Below are 26,855 nucleotides of genomic sequence, written 5' to 3' on the forward strand. Positions count from 1 at the left end.
ATTGTAAAAATTATTGTAAAATTTAATTTTATATTAATGTTAATTTGATATTCATTGAAAATATACAAAAGTTAATCATTTTTCTTTATATTTTATTATTGATAGTATAAGATAATAAAAAAATAATAAGATAAAAATTATAACATTTAATGTAAAAATAATACTAAAATAATAAATTGACATAAAAGTAAATAAAAATGTGTATCATTTATGGTGATGCAAAATATGCATCATGCTATATTACGTGTCAAATTTGATTCAACTTTTAGCATATGCCAATTTGACACAACTTTTGGCACACTATTGGAGTAAATTTTTTGTTAAGTGAACTATATTTTAACAATACATAACTAATTTGGCACTCTATCGGAGATACTCTAACTAGCTTAAACTCTACTAAATTACATTTGAATAATGATATGTACACCAAAATTATACCTCAACAAACGTGGCACTATTTTTTTAAACAGTGATTCTGCCTCAAATAAATTTGATTAATTATTGGTGCATATATCATTACTGATCTACATTTTCTCATACATTACAAAAAAAGAATAAGAAACTTACTTGATTCCTATGCAATTTTTTTGCACATATATGGATATTAGATGTGTTTAGTTATAACGGTTTATCTTAATATAAAAATTTTATCTTGATTTTGGAGCCGACAACGGTCTTAAACGACGATAAATTCTGGACAAGGCTTTCATTTCAGTCTGTCTTAGAAATATGTCGATGTTTATGCATACTATAAAGCATCACGTGAAAAACTTTATTCAGGAAAACAAGTTAATGATATCACATACAGACAAATAGAAAAGCCACAAACGACACTAAAATCAAGAAACGACACGTCGCTCTCTTACGTAAAGAATCAGTAACTTATCAAATGAGAAAGCAAACTTGTCTAGATTTTTGTCATAAAGCATATGAGTACTCAACTCAACTCAACTCAGTTTGTCGTAAAATTTACTCACGAATTACCTGCACATTATTAATCCTGTAATTTCTCCATCATCAGTACATGAATAGTTAAGGTACAAATGCAATCATAATCTTCACATGCATGAAACAGAGAGCAGAGCTTGTGGGTTTGATTGTATGTATGGAAATGTGAAAACTAAACCCCATTAAACCAAGCAACCCAACCAGCCTAGTGGTGAATTGATAACCACACACATCTCGAATATTAAGATCGAAAGATCAAATCTTTTTCACTAATTGAAAGCATAGTTATATAAATTGGTAATGGGCCATTAATAGATAAAAAAATTAAATTACAAGTGAACTATAGGGATTTAGTAGAGAACATGCACTTGACAAGAGTAAAAAAAATTCCATCTTCAAAATTTAACTTGCAGTGAAAGTCATGATGGGTTCGGAGACAACATGAACAACTCCGTAAGTTTCCCTTCACTTTTGACTCGAAGTTTCAGATAACATACGATGATCTGAGTAAATGGTAAAAAAAAAGTCTAGGAATAAACCAATTTCAAGTTCGAATCCATCCTCGATCCATTATTGCAACTATCCCATGTATCCAAACCCTGAAAAGGTAAAAACAAAATAATGTGATTACAAATATGGAAGCTTTTCAGATATAATTTGACTCGAGAAGTAGAATGCCAAAAGCTCTAAATACTTTGATAGAAGGAAAGAAGGAATCAAATTGAATGTCTGCTGGACCAAACCAACGGTTATAAGAGTTGATGAAAACAAAGTACATAACAAATGTTATATTTCGTTAAATAAGGAAGATGGCAATTTGGCAAAGGCTGCATGCTTTTGGATTTCCATTCTTTTTCCATAAGATAATGTCCAAAACCACCTAAGACCTCTACATTCTAAATTAGATAAGGTTAAACTTCATAACTATAAGATCATTGCCCTTGTCTCTCATCAAAGTTCAATCTTTACTTGAAATATAATAAAAAAATAGTTTCTAGACAGCTTTTCCAACAATGGTTCACATCAATGTTTAAGAAGGCTAGTTTAAGCCCTCCAGGCCCAGGCGTATTGAGGTGTAAGCCTCAAATCTTATATTAAAAATCAATTTTTTAAATTGTAAACTTCTAAAACTAACAAGTCATAAAAACAAATCATATCACCAAAAATTAAGGCAAAATTGTTGTAAAAAAAAACCTTTAATTAAAATTTTGAACTAGCAGCCTCAAGTGTTTTCATGTGGTTAGGCCCAAAACATAAAAAGTCACTTTTGTTGCCCAAACTGAATAATGTAATTGTTATAAGGCTAATTTTGCTGGGCACAACACTTTAAACAGACCCAAAACAAGAATAATAACTTAATAAGTAAGGTGTTAGCCTCACGATAATGTTGAGGTTCCCCATTTTCGAGCGCCTCAAACAGAGAAGCTTACGCCCCTTTTCTCTTCCCTAAGGCATAAGCCTTAAGGCATTTTTTTGAACGCCACACTTTGAGGCGAGCCTCATAAAAGCCTTATTAAACATTGGTTCACATTAAAACTAATATTTCATAAATGAAGCTATAACTAGATCAGCAATGTGCAGATTGATTCCAACACCAAAGTCTCTTGACATGAGCTAAATTAAAATTACAGACTTGAGTTGGTGTACAAATAGGTTTGTGCATGTACCGTCAGTCATTACAATTAACCTAGACCACACACCATAAAAGAAGCAAGGTTAAGTCTGTTACACCGCCTAGCACAAAGTTGTAGTTTCACCCATTATTAGTTTCTCCTTGCATCCCAAAAGTTTCCATAAATCAATTCAAGAAACTCAAACTCCACAATTTGAGTCTTTCTACTAAACTCCACAATCTTAGGCAGTCAAAAAACTTAACCCCAACCAGACCTCATTGAAGCATGCCATAGGTAAGGTAGTAAGTACCATATAATACTAACATAATAGCGCAATGAACAAGAACAAGAATTTCAAAATAAGACATTTGAACAATGATCCTAAAGACACTTGAACAAATCAACATGGCACTGAATCAATGAAACTACATTACCAATAAAGAATCCTTAAAAATTATGACATCACACCTGAAGTCCAATAAATACATCGTAATACATCTAGATAGTGTCATAATACCATGTCTTGACATCTAGCTCGACCAACAAACTAGAGTAGTAAACTTAACACCACTACAAGAGTGACAGCCAATTCAGTCCAAAAGAAGTTCAAATCATTAGTTTGATTGTTGATTCAATCTCAAATCCTTAATCAAAAAATTCTACAACAAATACTTTGATGGAAAAAAGAAACCAAATTGTTCAACTTATAATAAATTCTCGAACTCACATGAAAAACAACAATCAGTATGAAACTTCAGAACCACAAAGTTTTGATAGCTAGAAGTAACATAAATATTCAGTACCCACAAATATATACAAATAGCGAAAGAAGTGAATATTTCAATTGGTTACCAATTTAACGCGAAGGGTTAAGAGCCAAAAGCAAGTTCTTTCCTCCGGGCAAGTACGCGACGTTCGGCGACTTGGCGAGCGTTGCAGCCACTTCCCTTGAGGCCTCAATCCTCCTGAGCTCAATGAGACCCATACCAGCCGCGGCTGTGGCATCCGATATCAGCTTAGCAGACTCGCTCTCTCCCTGGGCCCTGATAATCGCCGCTCTCCTCTCCTGCTCGGCCTTAGCCACAATGAATTTGGAACGCTCCGCCTCCTGCTGGGCCACTTGCTTCTGCTCCACGGCCCGGGAGAACTCCGCTCCGTACGACAAATGAGTAATGGCCACATCATCGAGAACAATGTTGAAATCTTTAGCTCTGCGGATTAGGCTGTCTCGGACCATGGCGGATACGTGAGGTCGCTCAGTCAGAAGCTGATCAGCGTTGAATTGAGCTACAACGGCCTTCAAAACCTCGTTACCAATAGAAGGAAGGACCTTCTCGTCGTACTCGAGACCAAGAGTTTTAAAGATATCGGGAAGACGAGTGACCTCCGGGCGAGATAAAACCCTAAGGGTAAGATTGACCATCTGAAGATCCTTGGTGCCCGAAACGGAGGAGAAGGTGTGAGGCCTGGTACGAATATCAAAGATGAAGGGCTTCTGGAGCCATGGGACGAGGAAATGGGTTCCTTCGCCGATGGTCTCGTCGATCACTCCACGAAATCGATCGAAGAGCACGGCGCGCTGACCACCGTCGACTGTATAGAGGGATGAGTTAAGAACTGTGGCGCCGACTCCGAGCCCAAATGCCGCGCGTGCGATGTTGGTGAGGAAGGAGACGGCGGCTTGGCTGCTCCCCATTGTTGTGATCTGAGGTGAGAAATTAGGGCAAAAATGTGTGGAGTAAGTGACTGGTACAAGGGAAAGAGGGTTTTCTTGCTGTAAACACAGATTCAGGGTTTATGGATGGTGCTTGTATAAAACCCTAAACTTGAGAAAGACGAAAAGGATTTAGATTTGAGATTATCTGGGCTTTTCGGCCCAGTGCCAGGACGGGCCCAATAACTGGTCTATTTTTTTTAGGGAAGTTTACATATTATTTAGGGGAAAAATCCACATAGTTTTTATATTTATGGGAAAAAAAATAATTGTATAAAATATAGTAAGTTTTGAAAAAAAAAGTTACATATTGTCAACGCGATTTTTCGCCAACAGATAATTATATGAATAAATATGATGGATTAGTACTGATTGATAAACCGTAATATGAAAATGATAATAATCGAAAATGTGGAAACTAATTGCAAAGAAAAGATGATCACTCCTTTTTTTAGGTGGTTCAGAGGTTAAAATTCCCCTAGTCCATCAGTCAATATTATTGGTCTCTCGTTACTATTTCTTACAAAGTATTTGTTTTTCAAGAGGAAGTCAACCCCTTACACTACCCCGGGTTTTGGTATTTATAAGAGATTGATCTCTGAGTAGGTATTGGGGTCATCTCGTGATCTCTTCATCCATCATGTCATTCATGTGACACCGATGATTAATTCCTAAACCTTACAGTGAAGTGTGGTCTAATCAATAGGTAAATATGGATAATGGGCCGCATGGCCCAAATAAGGTGTGGGATGTCTGAACACGCACGTTTATACTGCGTATCCGAGAATTCAGGAATAAAACAGACACGTGATGTCTGGTATATGCACGTTTATATTGTGTGGTTGACTTTATAAGGATTCGGGGGTGTCAGACCTCTGATGCACCACGAGCTTAATGTGCCGCCAACTCGTGGCTTCGATTTAACACTGCACAATGGCTCCAAGGAGCAGGTAAATGATCCATCAACTCGGGCTGGTTGTTTAGGGAACCGTAACAAACAGCTCCGGGTGGAAAGTTAACACGTGGCAGATCGATTTAGGTCATTTTCTAGCTCGCCAAAGTGTGTGCGAATATTCAAGGCGTACATTTGCCCCCCAAGCCCCTGCTCGTGACCTATGACGTCATCTTTGATCTTCACAGCGGGGGCTTTTAAACTTCCCTTTCGACTCTTCATGTCCTGCCCACCACATGGGTACCAAACACGTGGAACGTCATGGTTGGTGACTGTTCGGATTCCGAGAATTGCATTAAATGGCCTAGCCACCTTTTTGCCGTCGTTTCGTCTTTCAAGTTACTACCGTCGTATCTCGCATTAATCTGATCGGACAGTATTCGTTTCCTCATGCCTCTTACGTATATATAAGGTTGGCAATCTTCAGTACTAGTTATCCTTCATTTGAAATTTTTTCCTTATTTTCTCTCTTTTGAGTTTCAGAAGCTCTTCTTCTTCTTCTGATCATAATCCCATAAATCTCCACCTTCTCGCCATAAGAGCCTTTCAGAAGTCCAGCCTTAAGGATTCTACCAGGACCCCTACTCCTATGCTGCCTGCGACTTTCATTCGGAATATACACTGTAAGTTCCCTTTCTGTTGTATGTTTTGATTTCCCCATTCCTTTGTTAGGCAAAACTATTTCTCAGTCGTAAACAATAGGTTGTTCTTGGCTGGTTTTTGGCACATAGGTTTCGACTCTAAGCATATTGATTATATTTAAAAACATGTCTAGGAATGCGATGTTCATAACTAGGTAATTTCTGGGTAACTTTAGGAAATGCTTATTCGGAATATGGAAGGTGAGAGGTTTTTAGGGTGTAAAACCGGGTAGCTTAAGGGTCATGCTTCCTAGGTGGTTTTCCTTTCAAAACTTCCCCTCCAAGGCAGGCAATAATCTGACCCTCCTGACACACAGATCCCTAGCTATCAGGGATCCGTTGGAAACGTGGGCGCGTGACTATGGCAACGCGTGGCTTCACACACCGCGGGCTGAGATTACTTCTTCTCGTGTATGAAAATCACTTCTTCTCATGTTGTTTCCCCACTCCCTTTTTTTTTTTTACTTTTTAGGTCGCCTATTAAGTTTTTCTTCGCTCTTGTTCGCTAGGCAACCAGATGGGGCCCAGAAAGAATGTGTCCAAGAAAAGTGTAGCCGGCTCATCGTCCTTGCAGTCCAACAAAGGGAAAGAGATCGAGGTGGAGTCTCCCATCCCCCCGTTTGGTCCCATGGTGGAGAAGGAGGTCGAGGTGGGACCTGACGCTTTCTTCGAGGCGGCGAGGATAGTCTCGAAGATCACAACCCAAGGGAGGGTTAACAAGATACTGCTGTCCCACAACATCGAGGTTGGGACAGGCTCCCTTATCGCCCGACCTCCCCTCGAGGGTGAGAGGAGCTGCACGCCTTTTGAGGAGGAATTTGCGGCCTGGAATGACGAGCACTTGAGGGCCGGGGCCTTCCTCCTCCTCAACCAGTACTTTGCCTACTTCCTCAACTATGTGAAGTTGGCGCCATTTCAACTCCCCCCGAACTCGTACCGTCTGCTGGCCGGGCTGAGGTATCTTTTCCTGCAACAGATTTGGGAGGTCCCCACCCCTGCGGATATCCTCTATTTCTTCTGCCTCAAGGTTAGCCCGGATCAACGGGGACGAGGCGACGGGTTCTACTACCTGACTCGATTCCCAAACTCTCCTCCAATCATCAAACTGCCCAGCCATCCCAACGGCTTCAAAGACCAGTTCTTTATGTCGAACGTGTTTCGCAATTGCGAACACCATTATTTCAACCGTCCTCGTAAGTTCTCTCTATTTTCAGCTCGCGAAATCATCATATTATTTTATTCCTTCTTTTTGTGTGTATACTGACTTAAGCATCATTGTGCAGCCATTTTTGCGAGGACGGCCAAATCAGTGACCCTTGGGGGTCAATACGATACTTTGGCGGGGCTTCCGCCTAGTGAGAAAGACTACCGCCAGTTTGTGTCTGATGAGACGATGTTGGCATGTAAGTTAATTTCTATGGGCCAGACTCTGGCCTTGAGGAGGACGCGGGCTAACTACCCAGTAGCTCCCGACCTGGTGCTTATCCCCGAGGGGGATGCCGCAGACGGCGACGGTGACGGCGATGAGCAGGACGAAGAAGATGAGGTGTCGATCGTGCAAAGAAGGCGAGCTCCTGAGGCTGCTCGGGGCCCCAATGTGGATCAGGCTCAATCGGGGGTAGCAGCCGGCCCCTCCGGCCAAGGTAACCCATACCCGTTTAAGGATCTAGACAGGGCTACCGCAGACCTTAGGCTTGTTAGGTTTAACCCAAACCAGCTCGTACACCGTCATCGAGATGACCCGGACCGTAATGTAACCTTGCTCCAGTGTGTAGACCAATTAGTATTACGCCATGATATGGGTCGTCCTAGGGGCACCGTAGTAGTAGACAACACCTTGTCCTTTAGGTCGGCCTTTTTTGAGGTGTACGGGACCAACCTTAGGTCGTGGCCCTCCCTTCTAAAGGGTGTAGTCGCTCTAGGACTTAGACAATACGTATAGGAGTCCAGTCTCGAGGTAGATCCGGACCCAGAACCCTCTCTGATTCGTGAAGTAATAAACTTAGACTCCCCTATAAAAGTTCCAAGGCCGGAGGTCGTGGCAATAGATTCCTCCTCTAGCTCGGAGGGTAGGACTTTTTCAATACACCTTTAGATTTCTCTTGTAATAAAACAACCTTATATGTATACTAACGTCCTTTTCTTTTTATTTCAGGCGAGGAGATGGCACAACCCGGAGATAGCGCTCTGCGATCCATCTTCCAGGGGGGGAACCCTTCCTCCGGGCCATTGGTCAAGAGACCCCGGCTGACCAAGAAGACTCCTGCCTCCGGGACAACCTCCAAGTCCCCCGCCAAGGGGAGAAGTTAGATCCCCACAGCCACAGAGAATATGCCTCCACCTCCCCCACGACCTCCAGCCCCTACTCGGGAACAGGAGGCACCAGCCGGAACTACGTCAGTCCTTGCTCCCATCGTGCGCATCCCGATTAATGCCCAAGACCTGGAGAAAATCCCAGACACCTTCCGAGGGACGGTCTATGAGACCACGACCTGCACGGTGGAGCATTATTATAAGGCCAACCCGAGGGACTTTAGGGAGATCGAGGCGAGGAGCCCCGAGAATGTCATAGATTCCGCGCTGGGGATGAATCTCACGGTAAGCTTACTTAGTTAAATTCCTTTGCTTTCTTCCCAGCACGTGCCTTACTATCTTTATTTCTTTGCAAGCGGCTTTGGCTCTACACCGCAGCATAGCTCGAACCAGGGCCAGGACAGACGAGCTCAGGGGCGAGCTCTAGACTGCTCAGGCCGCTCTCGCATCTACTCAACAACAAGAGCAAAGTGCCTAGGTTGCCTTGATGGGCTGCCAAAGAAGGTGAAAAGGCTACGAAGGCCGAGCTTGAGGAGGCCAAGGCTAAGCAGCTGGAGGCCGAGACCGCCACCGTGGCAGAGAGGGTGTCCTCTAGCTCCTCCATGGAGGCCATGCTCTACCATTTCTGGGCCTTCAACCAGGACAGCGACTTCTCTTTTCTGGCCCCCGAGGTGTGGGAGTCATTCCTCGAGAAGTTCAAGGCCCATCTTCAACAGGAGCCGCCTTCTGAGACTGGGGAGACCTTCGCTGCCGGCGAGCAAGAAACCGAGGGGGTGACCTCTTCGGAGCGTCCTGGGGGGTCCTAATTTATTATTTTTGTTTAAAGAACCTTTTTCTCTTCTTTTTTTTGTAACCTGCCATTTTTGGCTTGACACGAGGTTATTTTCCTCGAGACCATTCGTCTGTACTCTTAAATATCTACTTTTCACTTAGTCCTTGATCTCGACTATATTTATATATATATATATTATACATGCCTATAACTCGTTCATCCACAACTAAGGGAAGAGACTTTTAGGTCGAGGTAGACATTTAGACTTTTGTCATGACCAGAATTGATGCTGACTTACATCTTACTTGTTAAACGTCAGGGCCCAGACCTGGTTGTATCCAGGGTTTCAATTTAAAACTTAGTTCGCGTTAGTATAATTGATACCTCGTGCTTTTTAGGAAAAACACTGGTTAATCAATTTAACCAACTTCTAAGTTTTAGGACCTGGTTGTGTCCAGGATATTTAATTTTAAAAAACTTAGTTCGTGTTAGTTTTATCGATACCCCGTGCTTTTTAGAAAAAACACTAGTTAATCAATTTAACCAACTTCTAAGTTTTAGGACCTGGTTGTGTCCAGGATATGTAATTTTAAAAAACTTAGTTAGCATTAGTTTTATTGATACCTCGTGCTTTTTAGAAAAAACACTGGTTAATCAATTTAACCAACTTTTAAGTTTTAGGACCTGGTTCTCGAGGTATATGCCCCCCAAGTAATCAGAAAGAGATCTTTCTCGGTTACTTTGGACATGCTCTTTAAAGTCTATATGCACATGGAAACATACAACGATACAAGAAATATACTTCATTTTTTAATGAAAAAGGGTGGCTTTTATAATTAAGCCTTACAAAAGTACGACTATTGATAATATTTCTTTAGGTGTACAGCGTTCCATGTCCATGGGACTATTTCTCCATTAAGTCGAGCTAGTTTAAAGGTCCCTTCCTTCACAACCTCTATTATTTGATAGGGTCCTTCCCAGTTTGGTCCCAAAACTCCGTCCTTGGGATCTTTACCGGCTAAAAAGAGTCTTCGGAGCACTAGGCCGCCTAAGTTAAAGATGCGTCTCTTGACCCTTGAGTTGAAATAACGAGTGATTTTTTGTTGATAATGCGTGAGCTGCAGCTGTGAAGCTTCTCGTTTTTCGTCAATTAGGTTGAGGGACGCGCTAAGCAATTTATCGTTCTGCTCTTGACTGAACACCCGAACTCTGTGCGTAGCTATTTTTTTTTTGACAGGAAGGACGACCTCACTTCCGAAAGTCAGGGAGAAAGGAGTATGCCCCATCAAAGTTTGGTGTGAGGTCCGGTATGCCCACAGCACCTTAGGGAGCTGTTCAGGCCAAGCTACCTTAGCTTCGTCCAGCCTCTTCTTAAGGCTCGCCTTGAGCGTCTTATTTACAGCCTCAACCTGTCCATTGGCATGTGGATAGGACACTGAAGAGAAACTCTTAATTATGTCGTGTCTTCCACAGAATTCGGTGGAGAGGTCACTATCGAACTGGGTTTCGTTATCTGACACGATCTTCTTCGGCAGCCCGAACCGGCAGACAATATTCTTCACCACAAAATCAAGGACTTTCTTTGATGTTATTGTCGCCAGAGGCTCCGCTTCTGCCCACTTCGTGGAGTAGTAGCTACTACCACATAGTGAACTCCTCCATTTCCCGTGGGTAGGGCACCAACTAAGTCAATCCGCCAGACCGCAAACGGCCACGGGGAAGAGATCATCTTCAGCTTGACTAGTGGAGCTCGGGCGATCGTGGCGAACCGCTGGCACTTGTCACACCTTTGGACGTAAGAAATCGAGTCCTTTGATAGAGTGGGCCAATAATATCATTGCCTCAATATCTTCAAGGCCAGGCTTTGCCCCCCTCAGCGTGATCCCCACAAAAGCCTTCATGCACCTCCTGCAGAATAGTCTTGGCCTCATCTGGCAGAACACATCGCAGAAGAGGCAAAGAAAGACCACATCGGTACAACATCCCGTCTACGATTGTATACCTTGGAGCTTGGTAAAGTATCCTCCTTACGTCGTTTCGCCCTTCAGGTAACTTTCCTGTCGTAAGGTATTCGACTATGAGAGTCATCCAGGTTGGCCTGGCATCGATCATCTCGACCTTTCTTGCAGTTTCTTCTACGCTTGGCCTTTCCAAGAATTCTACCGGTATCAGACTCAAGGTTTCGGCCTCCCTGGAGGTGGCGAGCTTTGCTAATGCATCAACATTGGCGTTCTGCTCCCGAGGGATCTGTTCGACTAGGTTGTACTCAAATGCGGACAGCTCCTTCTTTACCTTGGCCAGGTAGGCCTCCATCTTGGTTCCCCGCGCCTAGTATTCTCTTGATACCTGGTTAACCACGAGCTGGGAATCGCTATAGCACTAGATGGCCCCGGCCTTTAGCTCCCGAGCCACCCTTAGCCCAGCCAATAAAGCTTCGTACTCGGCCTCGTTGTTGGACGCTTTGAATCTGAACCGTAACGCGGAGTGGAAACGATATCCCTCTGGGGATATCAAAATGATTCTAGCTCTGGACCCATTCTCATTAGATGAACCGTCCATAAGGCCTGCACTGGTTCTTCCACCGGTTCCTCTTGGAATCCAGTGCACTCTGCCACGAAATCAGCCAGAGCTTGGCTTTTGATCGCAGTTCGTGGTACGTATAGTATCTCGAATTGGCTGAGCTCGATAGCCCACTTCAAAAGATGTCCCAATGCCCCAGGTTTCTGCAGTACCTGCCTTAAAGGTTGATCGATTATGACGTGGATTGAATGGGACTGGACATACGGCCTAAGCTTCCTGGAGGCCGTGATAAGGCAAAACGCCATTTTTTCCATCAACGGATACCGAGATTCGGCTCCGAGGAGCCTTTTGCTAATGTAATAGACTGGCTTCTGAGACCGGTCCTCTTCTCGGACCAGCACGGCGCTAGCCGCATCTTCCATGACAGCTAGGTAAAGAAAAAGAGGCTCTCCTGTTGTTGGTTTAGACAACACAGGCGGCTCAGCTAAATGTGCTTTTAGATCGAGGAAGGCACGCTCGCACTCATCAATCCACTCGAACTTTTTTATTTCCCCGGAGCAAGTAATAGAATGGCAAACACTTGTCGGTTGATTTGGAAATGAACCGATTTAGGGCTGCCACCCTTCCTGTCAGACTTTGGACGTCTTTTCGCGACCGGGGTGATGGAATTTCGAGTAGCGATATGATTTTATCGGGGTTCGCCTCTATTCCTCTGGTGTTGACTATGAAACCCAGAAATTTTCCTGACGCAACCCCGAATGTACATTTTTAGGGATTCAGCCTCATACCATACTTCCTCAAGACCTTAAAACATTCCTTGAGATCGTGAAGATGGTTATCGGCAGTTTTTGACTTGACCAACATGTCGTCAACATACACTTCCATGTTTTTTCTGATTTGACTAGCGAACATTCTGTTGACCAATCTCTGATATGTAGCTCCCGCATTCTTTAGCCTGAAGGGCATGACCTTGTAACAATAAATGTTGGTTGGGGTCATGAAGCTAGTATGTTCCTGGTCCGCAGGATTCATAACGATCTGGTTATAACCCGAGTATGCATCCATGAAGGACATGAGCTCGTGCCCCGCAGTGGCATCCACCAGTTGGCCAATTCTCAGCAAGGGGAAGTAATCTTTGGGGCATGCTTTATTCAGATTAGAAAATTCGATGCACGTTCGCCACTTCCCGTTGGGCTTCGGGACCAAAACAGGATTGGCGACCCAGATCGGGTATTTTTCCTCGTGAATAAAGCCGCATTTTAAAAGTTGAGCTACTTCCTCTTCTAGGGCCTCAGCTCGGGTCATGCCTAGGCGCCTCTGTTTCTGGGACTTCGCAGGCATGTTCTTGTCCAAGGTAAGGGTATGCATGATGACACTTAGGCTGATTCCTATCATCTCTTCATGAGACTAGGCGAATACGTCTAGATTTTCTTGTAGAAATTTTAGCAACTCCGCCTTTCTCTCATTAGTAAGGTTTTTCCCGAGCCTAACCACCCTCGAAGGATCTTTAGGATCAATGTTCACCTTTTCGAGCTCTTCGATGGCCTGGAGCTCGGACCTATCTTCGCCTATTCTTGGGTCAATATCATCACTTAAGGTGGTACCTACGCCATCGACTTTCTGAGGTTTTTCTATCCCAGGATCAGATCTTACTTCATGAGATTCCTCGCTTCCGCCCTGAATGGTCATCGTGTGCTGCTCGGGTTGTGATTTTTCCTTCATGGAAATGCTATAGCATTCCCTAACAGCGAGCTGATCACCTCAGACCGTACATACCCCCGTAGAGGAGGGGTATTTGACTGCGAGGTGGCAGATAGAAATTATGGCTTCAAATGCCATCAACGTAGGCCGGCCCAGAATTGCGTTGTACGCGGTGGGACAGTCGATAACTACGAACTCGAGGAGTTTGGAGACAGTTCGGGGTCCCTCTCCCAAGGTTATTACTAATTCGATCGTCCCTATCGCTGCTGACCCTTTGCCAGAAAACCCATACAACATCACGGAGGTGCCCTTCAGCTCGGCTACTCACAACCCCATTTTTTCTAACGTGGATCGGAATAGCAGGTTCACCGTGTTAGGAAAATATGTATTTGCCTCAATGGAAATAGGTAAGATAATTACAACTCTAAATTAAATATTACAAATAAATATTATTGATTAAAAAGTGTTACAACACTATGACAAAAATTACATGTAAATATAGAGAAAGAGGTAGAAGATGATAGAAATAGAAGATACAACTCTAAGACAAAAAGATACAAATAAACTAGAAGTAGTATGAAAGATATAGATGAGATTACAACTCTAAAACATAAGATACATATAAAAGAGTAAATATAGAATAATAGAAGAAATGAAAAGCAATAGAATAAAAGAACAAGAATAAGAACAATGAACTAAGAACTCTCACTCACACAACCAAAGTGAAGAGTGTTGGGGATCACTAACTTGAACAAGGTTTGAAACCTTTGTCCAAAAGCTTATTTCCCCCTAACTCAAGCACTAAGGGATCTCTCACAGATATTGGAAATGCTTTCTGGAATAATCAAGCCTCAAGGTGATTCTAGCCAAGTGCTCTAATTGATAGAAATGTTGTGTCTTACAAGTGAGCTATAGGCTCCTATTTATAGAGTTTAGAGACACCCTTTGAATTTCAAATTCCACCAACCCCCATGGCTGTTACCAATGTTTAATTGGATTAATATGGAATTAAAAAAGAGATTTGAGAGTTATTTGGGTTTTTTGAGCCGTTCAACAAAGATTGAAAAAATTGAAAAGTTGGTTAGTTTTTGGCCTGTGGCCGCGGCCACTAGTCTCTGTCCCACAGGCCGTGACCACCGACCAATTTCAACACTTAAAAATGTGTTATTTTTCCAAACGGTTCCAAACCCTCCCAAATGATATTGTAACTCCCAAAACACATTATTGGGGTTAAAATCATATCTCTAACAGCCATTTCACATATGGCTTTATGAAATTCATCTCAATATTGTGTAACAACAAATTTACACAATAAAGGGTAATATTTGGAAGTTACAAATTTGTAACACCAAATATGTTACATTATTTGGATATATCTTATATATCTAAATATTGTAACTCTCTATTATATGTTACAATATGTAACACTCTTTGTCACATTTATTTAATCTAAAACATTATATTATAATATAATATAATATTACATTATATTATAAAATAATATAACATTCCCCCACTAGATTAAATAGTTATCTATTGTAACACTTATTTAATCAATCATTATATTTTAAAATATAACATATCTCCCACTTGATTAAATAAGAACTCTCTCTTATAGGAGTAATTGCATTAGTGCATAAAGCAAAGTGTTTTTCAACTTGATTTTTACTATAGTGTAATTATCACAAAATTTGTCGAAAATTTGGTTGCACTAGGCATTGAACAATCTTTTCATGATAACAAATCGGTGATAACACACACACCTTTGTGAATGTCTCGTTTTGCACTGTTAATGGCCATGTGCACTTTCCATTCATGGACGTTCTTGAGAATACTCTCAATTCTCATGAGAGGCAGCACCACCCCTAGGTCCATATAGGTAGAATTCTTACAGTATTTTGTTACCAAAAATACTTGTCTTTACAAGATTGAATTCTTATTAAAAAACCTTTCGGTTTTAACCCTTCACTTGGTAACACACAAGTACTCAATATCTCAGATGAGACTTGTTTTTAGTACAACTAATATTCACTTGATTGACTTATTATTACCTATTGAACCTAACACTAGTTAAGATATGTTACCGTCAATCGTGAATCTCTTTAGAAAGTTTAAGTCTCATCCCTCGAGATGATGCAGCCACTAAATCCCTCGTTAGTGGCTTCGTGAAAGGATCCACCAAATTTTCACTTGTTCTCACATAGGATATTGAGATGACTCCTTTTTGAATCAATTCTCTTAATATATCCATGTCTTAGACTAATATGTCTAGACTTCCCATTATACACTCTGTTGTATGCTCTAGCCAATGTCGCTTGGCTATCACAATGTATCGATATAGTAGATACATTATCTTTGATTAGGGGAATCTCTATCAACAGATCCCTTAACCATTCGGCCTCTTTGCCGATAGCAGCTAGAGCTATGAGCTCTACTTCTATAGTGGAATGAGATATACAGGTTTGTTTCTTGGAACCCCAAGAAATTGCACCTCCACCAAGTGTAAATACCCAACCAGTTGTGGACAAGTTGTCCCCAAGATTGGATATCCAACTTGCATCTGTATATCCTTCTAAAATTGAAGGAAATTTGGAGTAGTGAAGGCTTACTCCTTTGGTTTTCTTGAGATAACCTAGGACTCTTCCAATTGCTTTCCAGTGATCCACACTTGGATTACTTGTAAACCTACTAAGTTTACTTACCGCAAATGCTATATCAGGTCTAGTACATTGGGCAGCGTACATTAGACTCCCTATAGCACTAGCGTACTCCAATTGAGCCACTGCTCTTCCTTCATTCTTCTCTAGTTTTACACTATGATCGAATGGAGTATTGGCATCTTTAACCTTGAGATGGTTAAATTTGTTCAATACTTTCTCAACATAGTGGGCTTGCCCTAACGCAAAACCCCCACTATGTTTCTTTACTTTGATACCAAGTATGGTGTCAACTTCTCCAAGATCTTTCATCTTGAAGGTTGATGATAGAAAGCTCTTCGTTTCTTCTATCCCTTTCATGTTATTACTTAGAATAAGCATGTCATCCACGTATAAGCAAACAATGATCATATATCCCTTACAAGTTTTGGAATACAAACACTTGTCTCCATTGTTATGTCTAAACCCATTAGACATGATGACTTGATCAAGTTTCTCATGCCATTGCTTAGGAGCTTGTTTCAATCCATATAAGGAATTTACAAGTCTACAAACTTTATGTTCATATTTTAGTAGGACAAACCCTTCGGGTTGTTCCATATAGACCTCCTCATTAAGGTCACCATTAAGGAATGCCGTTTTGACATCCATTTGATGAACATGCAAGTTGTGTATAGAAGCTAAAGCGTACAAAATTCTTATAGAAGTTGTTCTTGCAACAGGCGCATAAGTATCGAAATAATCGATACCCTCCTTTTGCCTAAACCATTTAGCTACCAATCTAGCTTTAAAGGTTTGGATAATGCCGTCAGTGTGATATTTTCTCCTAAATACCCACTTATACCCAATTGGCTTAGACCCCGGTGGGAGGTCTACCAATTCCCAAGTGTTATTGGAAAGAATGGAATCCATCTCATCATTGATGGCTTCTTTCCAAAATGCACTATCTCTTGATTGCATAGCTTCTCTATAAGTCTGAGGATCATCCTCAATGAGAAATACAATAGGAATTTTCCTAATAACTTCCTCTCTATTTCCTTCTACCATGTAGAATGAAATTCGTTGAGAATCTATCTCATCCACTACTAGACTTTTATGATTTTTAAGCCTTTGACTTCTTCTAGGTTCAAAGGGTTGCTTTACATCCTTTTGAGAATTCTCCTTTTGAGAATCAACTTTGGATGTAGAAGCTTGAGAATTGTTCTCATATAACAAATTCTCCTTTAGAGATGTTGAAGCTTGAGAATTGTTGTCACATAACATATTCTCAAAAAATTCAACTTCTCTAGATTCAATCACAATATTAGACTCTAAGTCTAATAGCCTATAAGCTTTACTATTGTTGGCATAACCAACAAAAGCACACTTTATGGATCTTGAACCGAACTTTGTTCTATTAGGTTCGTTTTTCTTGCAATATGCAAGACACCCCCACACTTTGAAGTACCCTATATTGGGTTTTCTTCCTTTCCATAACTCATATGGAGATATCTCATTGTTTTTCATCGGTATTCAATTAAGAATGTGACAAGCGGTTAAAAGCGCCCACCCCATAAGTTGAAGTTCAACTTAGAAAACACCAGTATAGAATTTATCATCTCTAGATAAGTCCTATTTTTCCTTTCGGCAACACCATTGTGTTGTGGTGTATAAGGTGCAGTGCATTCATGAATTATACCATTTTCTTCACAAAATGTATTGAATTCATTAGAGAAGTACTCTCCTCCGCTATCACTTCTTAGCACCTTAATCTTTTTATTTAGTTGATTTTCAACTTCTAATTTATACAATTTAAAAGCATCAAAAGTTTCCTCTTTATGCTTTAAAAGAAACACATAGGTATATCTACTAAAATCATCTATAAAAGTAAGAAAATACATTTTACCACCTCTAGTTAAAACACCATTTAATTCACAAAGATCACTATGGATTAAATCTAGTACATTAGATGATCTTTCTACACTAGGAAATGGTTTCTTAATCATTTTCGCCTTAACGCATGTTTCACATTTACCATAGTTTTTAATATTGCATGCAATCATACCACATTTTACTACTATTTTCATGGTTGAAAAACCTATATGCGATAGTCTAAGATGCCACAAAAATAAAGAATCATACTCAACAATATAGGCGGAATTAGCATTTTTATTGATAACATTGAAAGTTACATCATTGGTGCACAATTTAACCATACCCTCACAAGAGTACCCCTTTCCCAAAAATACATTTGATTTGGTAAGTATAAGTTTTCCATCATTGGACCACATTCACCTCACTAAGGGTAGCAACTATGTTTTCCTCTTGAGTTGCGTTCACCTTAGGTCCTTGTTGGTCTTTTCTATGCCTACACACTCTAGCATAGTGACCCTTTTTCCCACACACAAAGCAAGGACCTTTCTCGCCCTTAAACTTGTTTGGGTTGGTTTTTGGACCCAAAGGTTTCTCGTTACCCTTTTTCCCTTTGTTTTTGTGATGTTTTGGTTGTGACACCGCATTTTCTTTGGAAGTCTCTCCATTAGACCCCTCCACAAGTTTATCTCTACATATCGATTCCTCTTCGATTCGAATATGCTTTTGGATCTTCTCCAAAGAATAATCCTCATTTTTATGGAGGATTCTTTTCCTATAACTCTTCCAAGTTGGTGGTAATTTAGCCACTATAGCACCAACTTGAAAGGCCTCGGGAAGCTCAATCTTTAAAACTTTCAGTTTGTTAACAATTATTTACAATTCATAAATTTGAGGAAGAATAGGTTTATCACCAAAAAATTTGAAATCGAAGTATTGAGATATCAAAACTTTTTGGTACCTTTCTTTTCTGCCTTAAACTTTTTCTCAAGTGCATCCCATATCTCCTTGGCCGATTTGGTTTCAGTGTAGAGGTCATAGAGCCTATCGGAAAGGGCATTGAGGATATGACCCCTACAAAGGAGATTGTCCTCCTCCCTCTTCCTTCTCTTCTCCACCTCCTCGGGAGTGTCCTTGTCGGATGGCGTTGGGAGAGGTTCTAGAGTGGATTCTAGAATGTAGGCGATTTTGAGAGTGGTCAAAAGGAATCTCACCTTGTCTTGCCACCTAGTGAAATTGGATCCATCAAACCTATCCAACCTCACTAGGTCTTGATTCATGATTTTTATGGTCTCACCTTCCATTGAAACAAATAAAGGAATAAGCTTTTGAATGTTAGGAAAATATGTATTTGCCTCAATGGAAATAGGTAAGATAATTACAACTCTAAACTAAGTATTACAAATAAATATTATTGATTAAAAAGTGTTACAACTCTATGACAAAAATTACATGTAAATATAGAGAAAGAGGTAGAATATGGTAGAAATAGAAGATACAACTCTAAGACAAAAAGATACAAATAAACTAGAAGTAGTAGAATAAAAGATATAGATGAGATTACAACTCTAAAACAAAATATACATATAAAAGAGTAAATATAGAATAATAGAAGAAATGAAAAGCAATAGAATAAAAGAACAAGAATAAGAACAATGAACTAAGAACTCTCACTCACACAACCAAAGTGAAGAGTGTTGGGGATCACCAACTTGAACAAGGTTTGAAACCTTTGTCCAAAACTTTATTTCCCCCTAACTCAAGCACTAAGGGGTCTCTCACAGATATTGGAAATGATTTCTGGAATAATCAAGCCTCAAGGTGTTTCTAGCCAAGTGCTCTAATGGATATAAATGTTGTGTCTTCCAAGTGAGCTATAGGCTCCTATTTATAGAGTTTAGAGACACCCTTTGAATTTCAAATTTCACCAGCCCCCATGGCTGTTACCAATGTTTAATTGGATTAATATGAAATTAAAAAAGAGATTTGGGAGTTATTTGGGTTTTTTGAGCCGTTCAACAAAGATTGAAAAAACTAAAAAGTTGGTCAGTGTAATGACCCAACTACTCTAGACTTTTGGACCATTAACGAAAACTATACATAAAAACTAATCCCTAATAAATCTTTACAAGTGAAAAGACCATAACTTTATTAAGAAACTTGTAAAAATAAAAGTTAAACTTACATAAAATATCAAGTAGGATATGGGATCCCATTGTTTTAAAATCAAAACATGACATAATTAAAAAGAGATTTACATAATAAAATGCGGAAAAATACATGTAAAAACCATAAGAAACAAAACTACATCCTCGAATCGAAACGCTCGGCTCTTGAATCCATTCCGCCTCAATACACATTCCCCAAGCTTCCAAGAACCTTTCCCGCCACTAAGACTATTTTCCTGCACATATAAACAAAAAGGAGTGAGCCTAATGCCGAACAAGGAAAATCTAACACATAGTCCATATACATAAATTTCATAAAAACATAAAAACATAACATAACACTTATATCACATACATACTATAATGGTCATTATTACTTGGGGTCCCATAGACTAAACAAGTCATATTCCCATTAGATTAGTGGGGTCTTGCTTGCTAAGCAAGTCATATGCCCATAATCTATTTGGGGCTTGTTAGTCATATAGGTCATATGCCCAAGCCTACAACATACTTAACATAACATATTTCATAACATAAAAATCATAAGATAACATATAAAAACATATAACATATAAATTCTATCCTATTTTCCTTACCAAAATACCGGGATATGAGGACAGAGTTGGGACTTTGGAACACTCCTAAAAACCATTTATAACAGGGTGAGTAAATTGAAGAAAAGGGATGAAAAGAATGGAAGGATTATACCATTGAGAATATACTTACCAAAAACTTATGTGCTTAAGAACTTGGATTTCCTAACCAAAATAAAGAATAAGGTTAGAAGGCTGAGTAGAAGACTATGAGAACTTAAATAAAATAATATCAATTGAACTAGAGTGTGGAAATACCTTGAAGACTTATAAGACCAATCTAAACCTTGAACTGAAATGCTACAAAACCTTACTTCCCAAGTGTTTGATAAGCTTATGATGATCAAGCTTATAATTCCCAACCCAAGTGTTTACACTCTCACACTCACCTAGCAACTTGCAGCCTCTGAACTTAGAGTAATAGAGGAATAATGGCTGGGTACTAGGTCCTATTTATAGAGTTTAGGAATGAAAAGATCTTCATTTAACTTGAATAAAAATAATGGCTTTTTAAGTGAAAATAATTTGAATTATCGTTCAGCAGAGGCTGAAGACTCGTTCAAAAACATGTTGGATTTATCAAGAGGTTGAAGGTTTGAATGGAGAACGTTTTTGAAAACTTTCAAAATGTGCTGAGAGGGGCGATATATCACCCCCTGTAGGCGATATATTGCCTGGGCCAGTATGCCCGAGGCAATCGTGCAACGTTTCGTGTTTTTCGTATCTTCGTGTTGCGATATATCGCCCCCTATATCTGCGATATATTGGCATACGCTCATTATTTAAACACGAAATTACACATTTTTAGCTTAATTTAAATTGAGTAAACAGCCTTGACTAAGCCCTCCAACGTTTTCAAAGCTGCTGACTGACCTTAGAGTATTCAAATTTTAACATTAATAAATTTAATCCTCAAAATACTTAATCATTAATAAACCCATACATAACATGTGCTATTATCCTATTGGTTCTTATTTAAACCTTATAGTATACTAAATATTATCCTCAATATCAGCCATATTAATCAAACCTTAGGACAAAATTAATATTCCTAAACTATAGGTTAAACTTAAAAAATCTACAAGTACTACTATGAGTGTCCAAATAAATCCCGGTCTGAACCAAAAATCCACAGTCATAAAGATAATACTATTATTACTATTATACTACTATCTACTTAGCTAAGTAAAGTTCTTGGACTCTACAGTCAGTTTTTGGCCTATGGTCGCGACCACTAGTCTCTGTCGCACAGGCTGCGGCCACCAACATTCAGTGGCTGCGGCCACCAACCAATTTCAGCACTTAAAAATGTGTTGTTTTTCCAAACGGTTCCAAACCCTCCCAAATGATTTTGTAACTCCCAAAACACATTATTAGGGTTAAAATCATATCTCTAATAGCCATTTCACATATGGCTTTATGAAATTCATCTCAATATTGTGTAACAACAAATTTACACAATAAAGGGTAATATTTGGAAGTTACAAATTTGTAACACCAAATATGTTACATTATTTGGATATATCTTATATATCTAAATATTGTAACTCTTTATTATATGTTACAATATGTGACACTCTTTATCACATTTATTTAATCTAAAACATTATATTATAATATAATATAATATTACATTATATTATATTATAAAATAATATAACACACGGAACTCCCATTATGAACTAGTATTCTCCTAACTCTCTGATTGGTGAGCTGGGCAGTTATGACTAGAGGATCGTTATGTGGGAACTGGACATGACTAGCGTCCTCTTCGGTAAAACTGATTGGTTGCCTCTCCAATCGCTGCTATTTAGGTAGATGCTGCTCTAGGATAAACTCAATTCCGTTATGAGACCTCAGCTTATTGACGTATCTCTTCTGAGCACCTCTGCTCGTGCCTGCCAGATGAGGGCCTCCGGAGATGGTGGTTATCTCTCCCCCTATTATGGGAGGAGGGGTATCTTGATTCACCCGGGACCCGGGCTGGTTTATGGGAGCCTCCGAAGCTTGTTGACTAGTAGAGACTCGATTCCGTGCATACTATGCCAAAGGTCCTGCTCTGGTGAGCGTCTCGATCTCGTCCTTCAAATGCCTACAATCATCTGTGTTGTGGCCGATGTCGTTGTGGAATCGACAGAATTTGGAAGGGTCTTTCTTGGCCTTCTGATTTTTCAAGGGTTCTAGCTTTTTCCAGGGAAGGCGGGCAGAATTTGCTAGGAAAATATGCTCCCTAGTGCTTGTGAGTTCGGTATAAACCATGTAGATCGGCTTGAAATTTTCCACGGGCTTGTTCTTCTTTGGACCATGCTGGCCGCCCTCGCTGCTCCCCTTTCTCTTGCTTCCACCCCCTTGGTTATTCTGGGCAACAGTCTGAGTTGTTTTCACAACGTCCGTTTCCGCTCCAACGGGTTGGTCAGGGATTTGGCTGGTCCCCGCTACCGAAGCTCGCGCTTCTTCCAATTTTATCCATTCCTGGGCCTTATTCAAGAATTCATCCACCGTGCTGACACCTCTCCTATGGATTTCTTTCCACAGCCCGCCCCCAACAAGGATTCCAGTTCTCATAGCTGTAACGACCCAAATTCGCTAATAAGGCTTAAGGGCCTTGATTAGTGTGCCAGGAGGGCAGGTTGGGATTTATGTGTGGATTTAGGAATTAAATGCATGATTATGATTTAAAGCATGTTATGTGACTATTTGATTATTTGAGATGCATGACTATGTATATTAGTATGCATGTAGGCTCGGATTGTGTTTGAAGGGCATAATTGTAATTTTGGCCATGTTGGGCATAACTGTATTAATATGTGATGATTGTTGAGACCACAGTGGTATGTGGGTATTTCCGTGATTGGTAACTTTCGGCACGAGGCGATCCTAGAGCTGAATAGCGGGGAAAGTCACAACGGGGCATTATAATTGACTTTGGGCAAGTCAAGGAGTATTTTTGATATTGGGTTATGAAAATAAATAATTGGAGATATATTTGAGGTTAGGATGTCTAGGCGGGAATACTGGGGGATTTTACCATTTTTGCCTCGGGGATATTTTGGTACCCCGAACCTTGAGGTAACCAACTTAAGTTATAAAAACAAAACAAATAAACCATTTGGAGACTTAGAGAAACCGACCCAGCCTCCACCCTCTCCTCTTCTTCTTTCTTTCCTCTTTCTTTCATGAAATCCACAGAAATCTTAGGAGAAATCACGCTTGAATTTCTGAAAATTGATGGTGGGATTTGGAGGTTTAGCTCAAGAGTTAACCAAGAACAAATCAGGGTGAAGGTAAGCAATTAATTCTTTTTCTCAAGTTAAATTTCTGAGATTTTGTTGGGTTGTGAATGTTTATGGGTTTTTGATATTCAAGGTGGAGTTTGAGGCTTGAAACTTTGAAGATAGGTCATGGGATCCTTTGGGAAACGATTCTACAACTGAGGTAAGGTTTAAATTAAAGTTTGATGGTTGAAATTGAGAATTTCTATGGTTGGTTTTGAGTTTTAGGTTTGAAATTTCAGAAATTTGGAATTGGGACCTTGGTGAGTGTTAGGTTGGATTTTTGGTGGAATTGTGTTGTTTAAACCATCCTATTGTTGTGACTATTAATTGGTTTTGAATTGGGAGCTTTGGGATGGCTTAAGGTGAGGTTTTAAGCTTGAAAATGGTGGGTTTTTCTGGGTTCGAAGGGTTGGGCCGCGGCATGGTTCTTGGGGGGCCGCGGCCCTTGAAGGCTTTGATGCGCTGAGGATGGAGGGCGGGCCGCGGCATGGTCCTTGTAGGGCCGCGGCCCTTACCTGTTTCTGGGCGTTTTTGTGGCCCTATTTGGGGGCCATGCCGCGGCATGGTTGGGCCATGCCGGGGCGCTTAAGGAATTTTGGGATTTTGAGAATTTGGGCTTGGGAATTTAACCTAGGGTGCTCGGGGTTGAGTCTTTTACAATGTTTGGTGAATTTCAACGTTCCGAGTACTAGAACTTGGTTTAGAAACTCATTGGAGATTAATCTTATTGGTATCCATTATCTTGGTTGTGACTAGGTGTTAAGCTAGTGCTCGGGAAGTGGATCGTGCTCAGGGGCCGTCATTTTTCTATTTAAAGCATTTGGAATTAAGGTAAGAAAACCGTAACACCCGAGAATAGGGCATGGCCCCACTGTGTGATTGTAGGGCATGGCCCCAGATTGTATTATGTGCAAATGTTTAACCTTAAATGAATCATGATGTGTGTGAATGATTATTTCAAATGTACTATATGTGTGATTATGATGAAATGAATGGCAAGGGCCGAGTACGGCGTAGGCCGGGGCGGCCGTGGGCCGAGTACGGCGTAGGCCGGGGCGGCCGTGGGCCGAAAGTAACACCTAGCACATGGGATGCTATAATCAGGGCGGGGCCCGGTGGATTCATGTGTTATGCTATAATCAGGGCGGGGCCCGGTGGATACATGTGCTTGCTTAGTCTAATGGTTGACTTGTTTATCTGTGGATTATCTGTTATGATAAAACTGTATACATTGCATATGTTATGTTCTGCATGGGTTTTCTTGCTGGGCTTCGGCTCACGGGTGCTCCGTGTTGCAGGTAGGGCAAAGACCGAGTCAACCAACCATGAGTACGGAGAGCGTGAAGCGACGCGTACATGTTTGGCCTACCCGACTGCTTTGGTTGGGGGTTTATTTGAAAATGGCTGTAATAATCTATGATTTTATGATTTATCAACTGTAAACTTATTTCAGGATGTAAATAGTTTTCAAACCTTATTTTTGGGATCCCAAAGGTTTAATACTAGCAGCTTTAAATGAAACGACGCATTTTCTAAGATTACAGCCTTAAAGTTTAATTAGTCACACTTTTGTCTCAAAACCTCGGTTAGTGAGTTCTTTGCACACTGTTTTGTCTTAAAAATCACTTAGTAACGACTCTAAGGAAGTAGGGCGTTACAATAGCCATGAGTTTGGAACTATCGTCCGCGTCCCTAGCTCGGGTCGCAACGTTTGCGAACCTGCTCAGATAAGCTTTTAGGGGTTCCCCGGGCTGTTGCTTCACGTTTAACAGGGTGTCTGCTTTGATGCGAGCCGCTTGAGAGGCTCGGAATGCCCTCTTGAAATCGGCAAAGAAATTCTTCCATGAGTTGATCGACTGTTTCTTACATTGCTTGAACCATTGCCTAGCTGGCCCGATCAAGGTCAAAGGGATTATCAAGCATCTTAGCTCGGGGCCGATATTATGGGCCATAATCAGGGTATTGAACATCCCCAAGTGATCCGAGGTCCCCGTCCCCATCGAATTTGGATAGATGGGGCATCTGAAAAACCGACGGGTATGCCGTGGCTGGTATGTTGGGGACAAAAAGCTCGAGCTCGTCTCCCGAGTCATATTCGTCTTTGCCCTTCTCTAATAAGAGTTTCTTCATTAACTCCTCCATCTGCGCTAACCTTTCAAGGGTTTGGTCCTTGATCCCCTGGTTGTTCGGGGGCTGTTCAACAGCTTTCGTACCATTGTACGCGTTAGGTGGGTTATTATCCCTCCAAGCTTGAGCTTGGTTTGGTGGGACACTCCCATTGTCACATATTTCAGAAGGACCATCCTCTTGGCGAGTATGACTTTCATTTTTGGTCGTATCCCCCCTCTGCGAGTTGAGGCGATCTCGATGGTCGGTCCTCGAGGCGGCCCGAGGGCTTTGCGCCAAACTTAGATGATTGCACAGGTCTCCACCGGATCTACCACTTCGGTGGCTCTCAGTCCAATAGCTCCCATTGGAAAAGCTTAGAGTCTGCTGCCGGGGGTGAGGATCCGGGACATTTCCACGCGCTTGCGGGAGATGGGTAGGAACGGCAGGAGGAGGATTCCTTCTGCTGCTCCCGTGCGCAGGAATATCTCGAGCAGGACGAGGAGGGGATGGGTATCTTATCGGCGAATGGGGATGCCTAACTGGTGAAGCGATCCTAGCCCCTTCTGGCCAGATCAAACTAGCTCGCGGTCGTTCTACCCTACCGCCTCCAGCTTCCTACGCCCGGCCGTCTGACCGCAGCACGATAGGGGTGGCCAGAGCAGGTTGTCTACGCAAGCTTTCCCCGGATCTCCTTCGCGAGCTGCCACGAGCCTTTCTGGGTGCGTTCGACGGTGGAGCCGAACTTGGAGTTGAAGTTTTGACTAATCGGCTGACTTGCTGATTGGCCCTGGGAAACTCCTCAAACATAGTTTTCTGGTTACGATGTGACATGGGCGCAGAACTCGGGGTTGAGGTTCTAACCGACCGACTGGGTCTGGACCGACTATCCCGGCGGGACTTGTGAGTCCTACTTTGCCTCTTTCTGACGTTAACGTCGGTTGCAAGAGGGGGTAGTTGGGCCAAGACCTCCTCGATTTGCTTATTCGCTTTGAATAGATGACTCATTAATTGCATGTTCTCCATTTCTA

The 26,855-nt window shown here is 41.1% G+C and overlaps 1 protein-coding gene across 1 annotated transcript; it reads right to left on the reverse strand.

Moving 5' to 3' along the window:
- Positions 1-1,185: 1,185 nt before the first annotated feature.
- Positions 1,186-4,378, reverse strand: LOC133817131 (prohibitin-3, mitochondrial). The gene is made up of 2 exons (XM_062249539.1): positions 3,414-4,378; positions 1,186-1,547 (listed from the first exon to the last, which is right to left on the reverse strand). The coding sequence occupies exon 1, from the start codon at positions 4,255-4,257 to the stop codon at positions 3,418-3,420; it is 840 nt and encodes a 279-aa protein (XP_062105523.1). The 5' UTR covers positions 4,258-4,378; the 3' UTR covers positions 1,186-1,547; positions 3,414-3,417.
- Between the last annotated feature and the right edge of the window lie 22,477 nt (positions 4,379-26,855).

This window comes from Humulus lupulus, chromosome 2 (genome assembly GCF_963169125.1).
Source record: "Humulus lupulus chromosome 2, drHumLupu1.1, whole genome shotgun sequence".
Classification (NCBI taxonomy): Eukaryota; Viridiplantae; Streptophyta; class Magnoliopsida; order Rosales; family Cannabaceae; genus Humulus; species Humulus lupulus.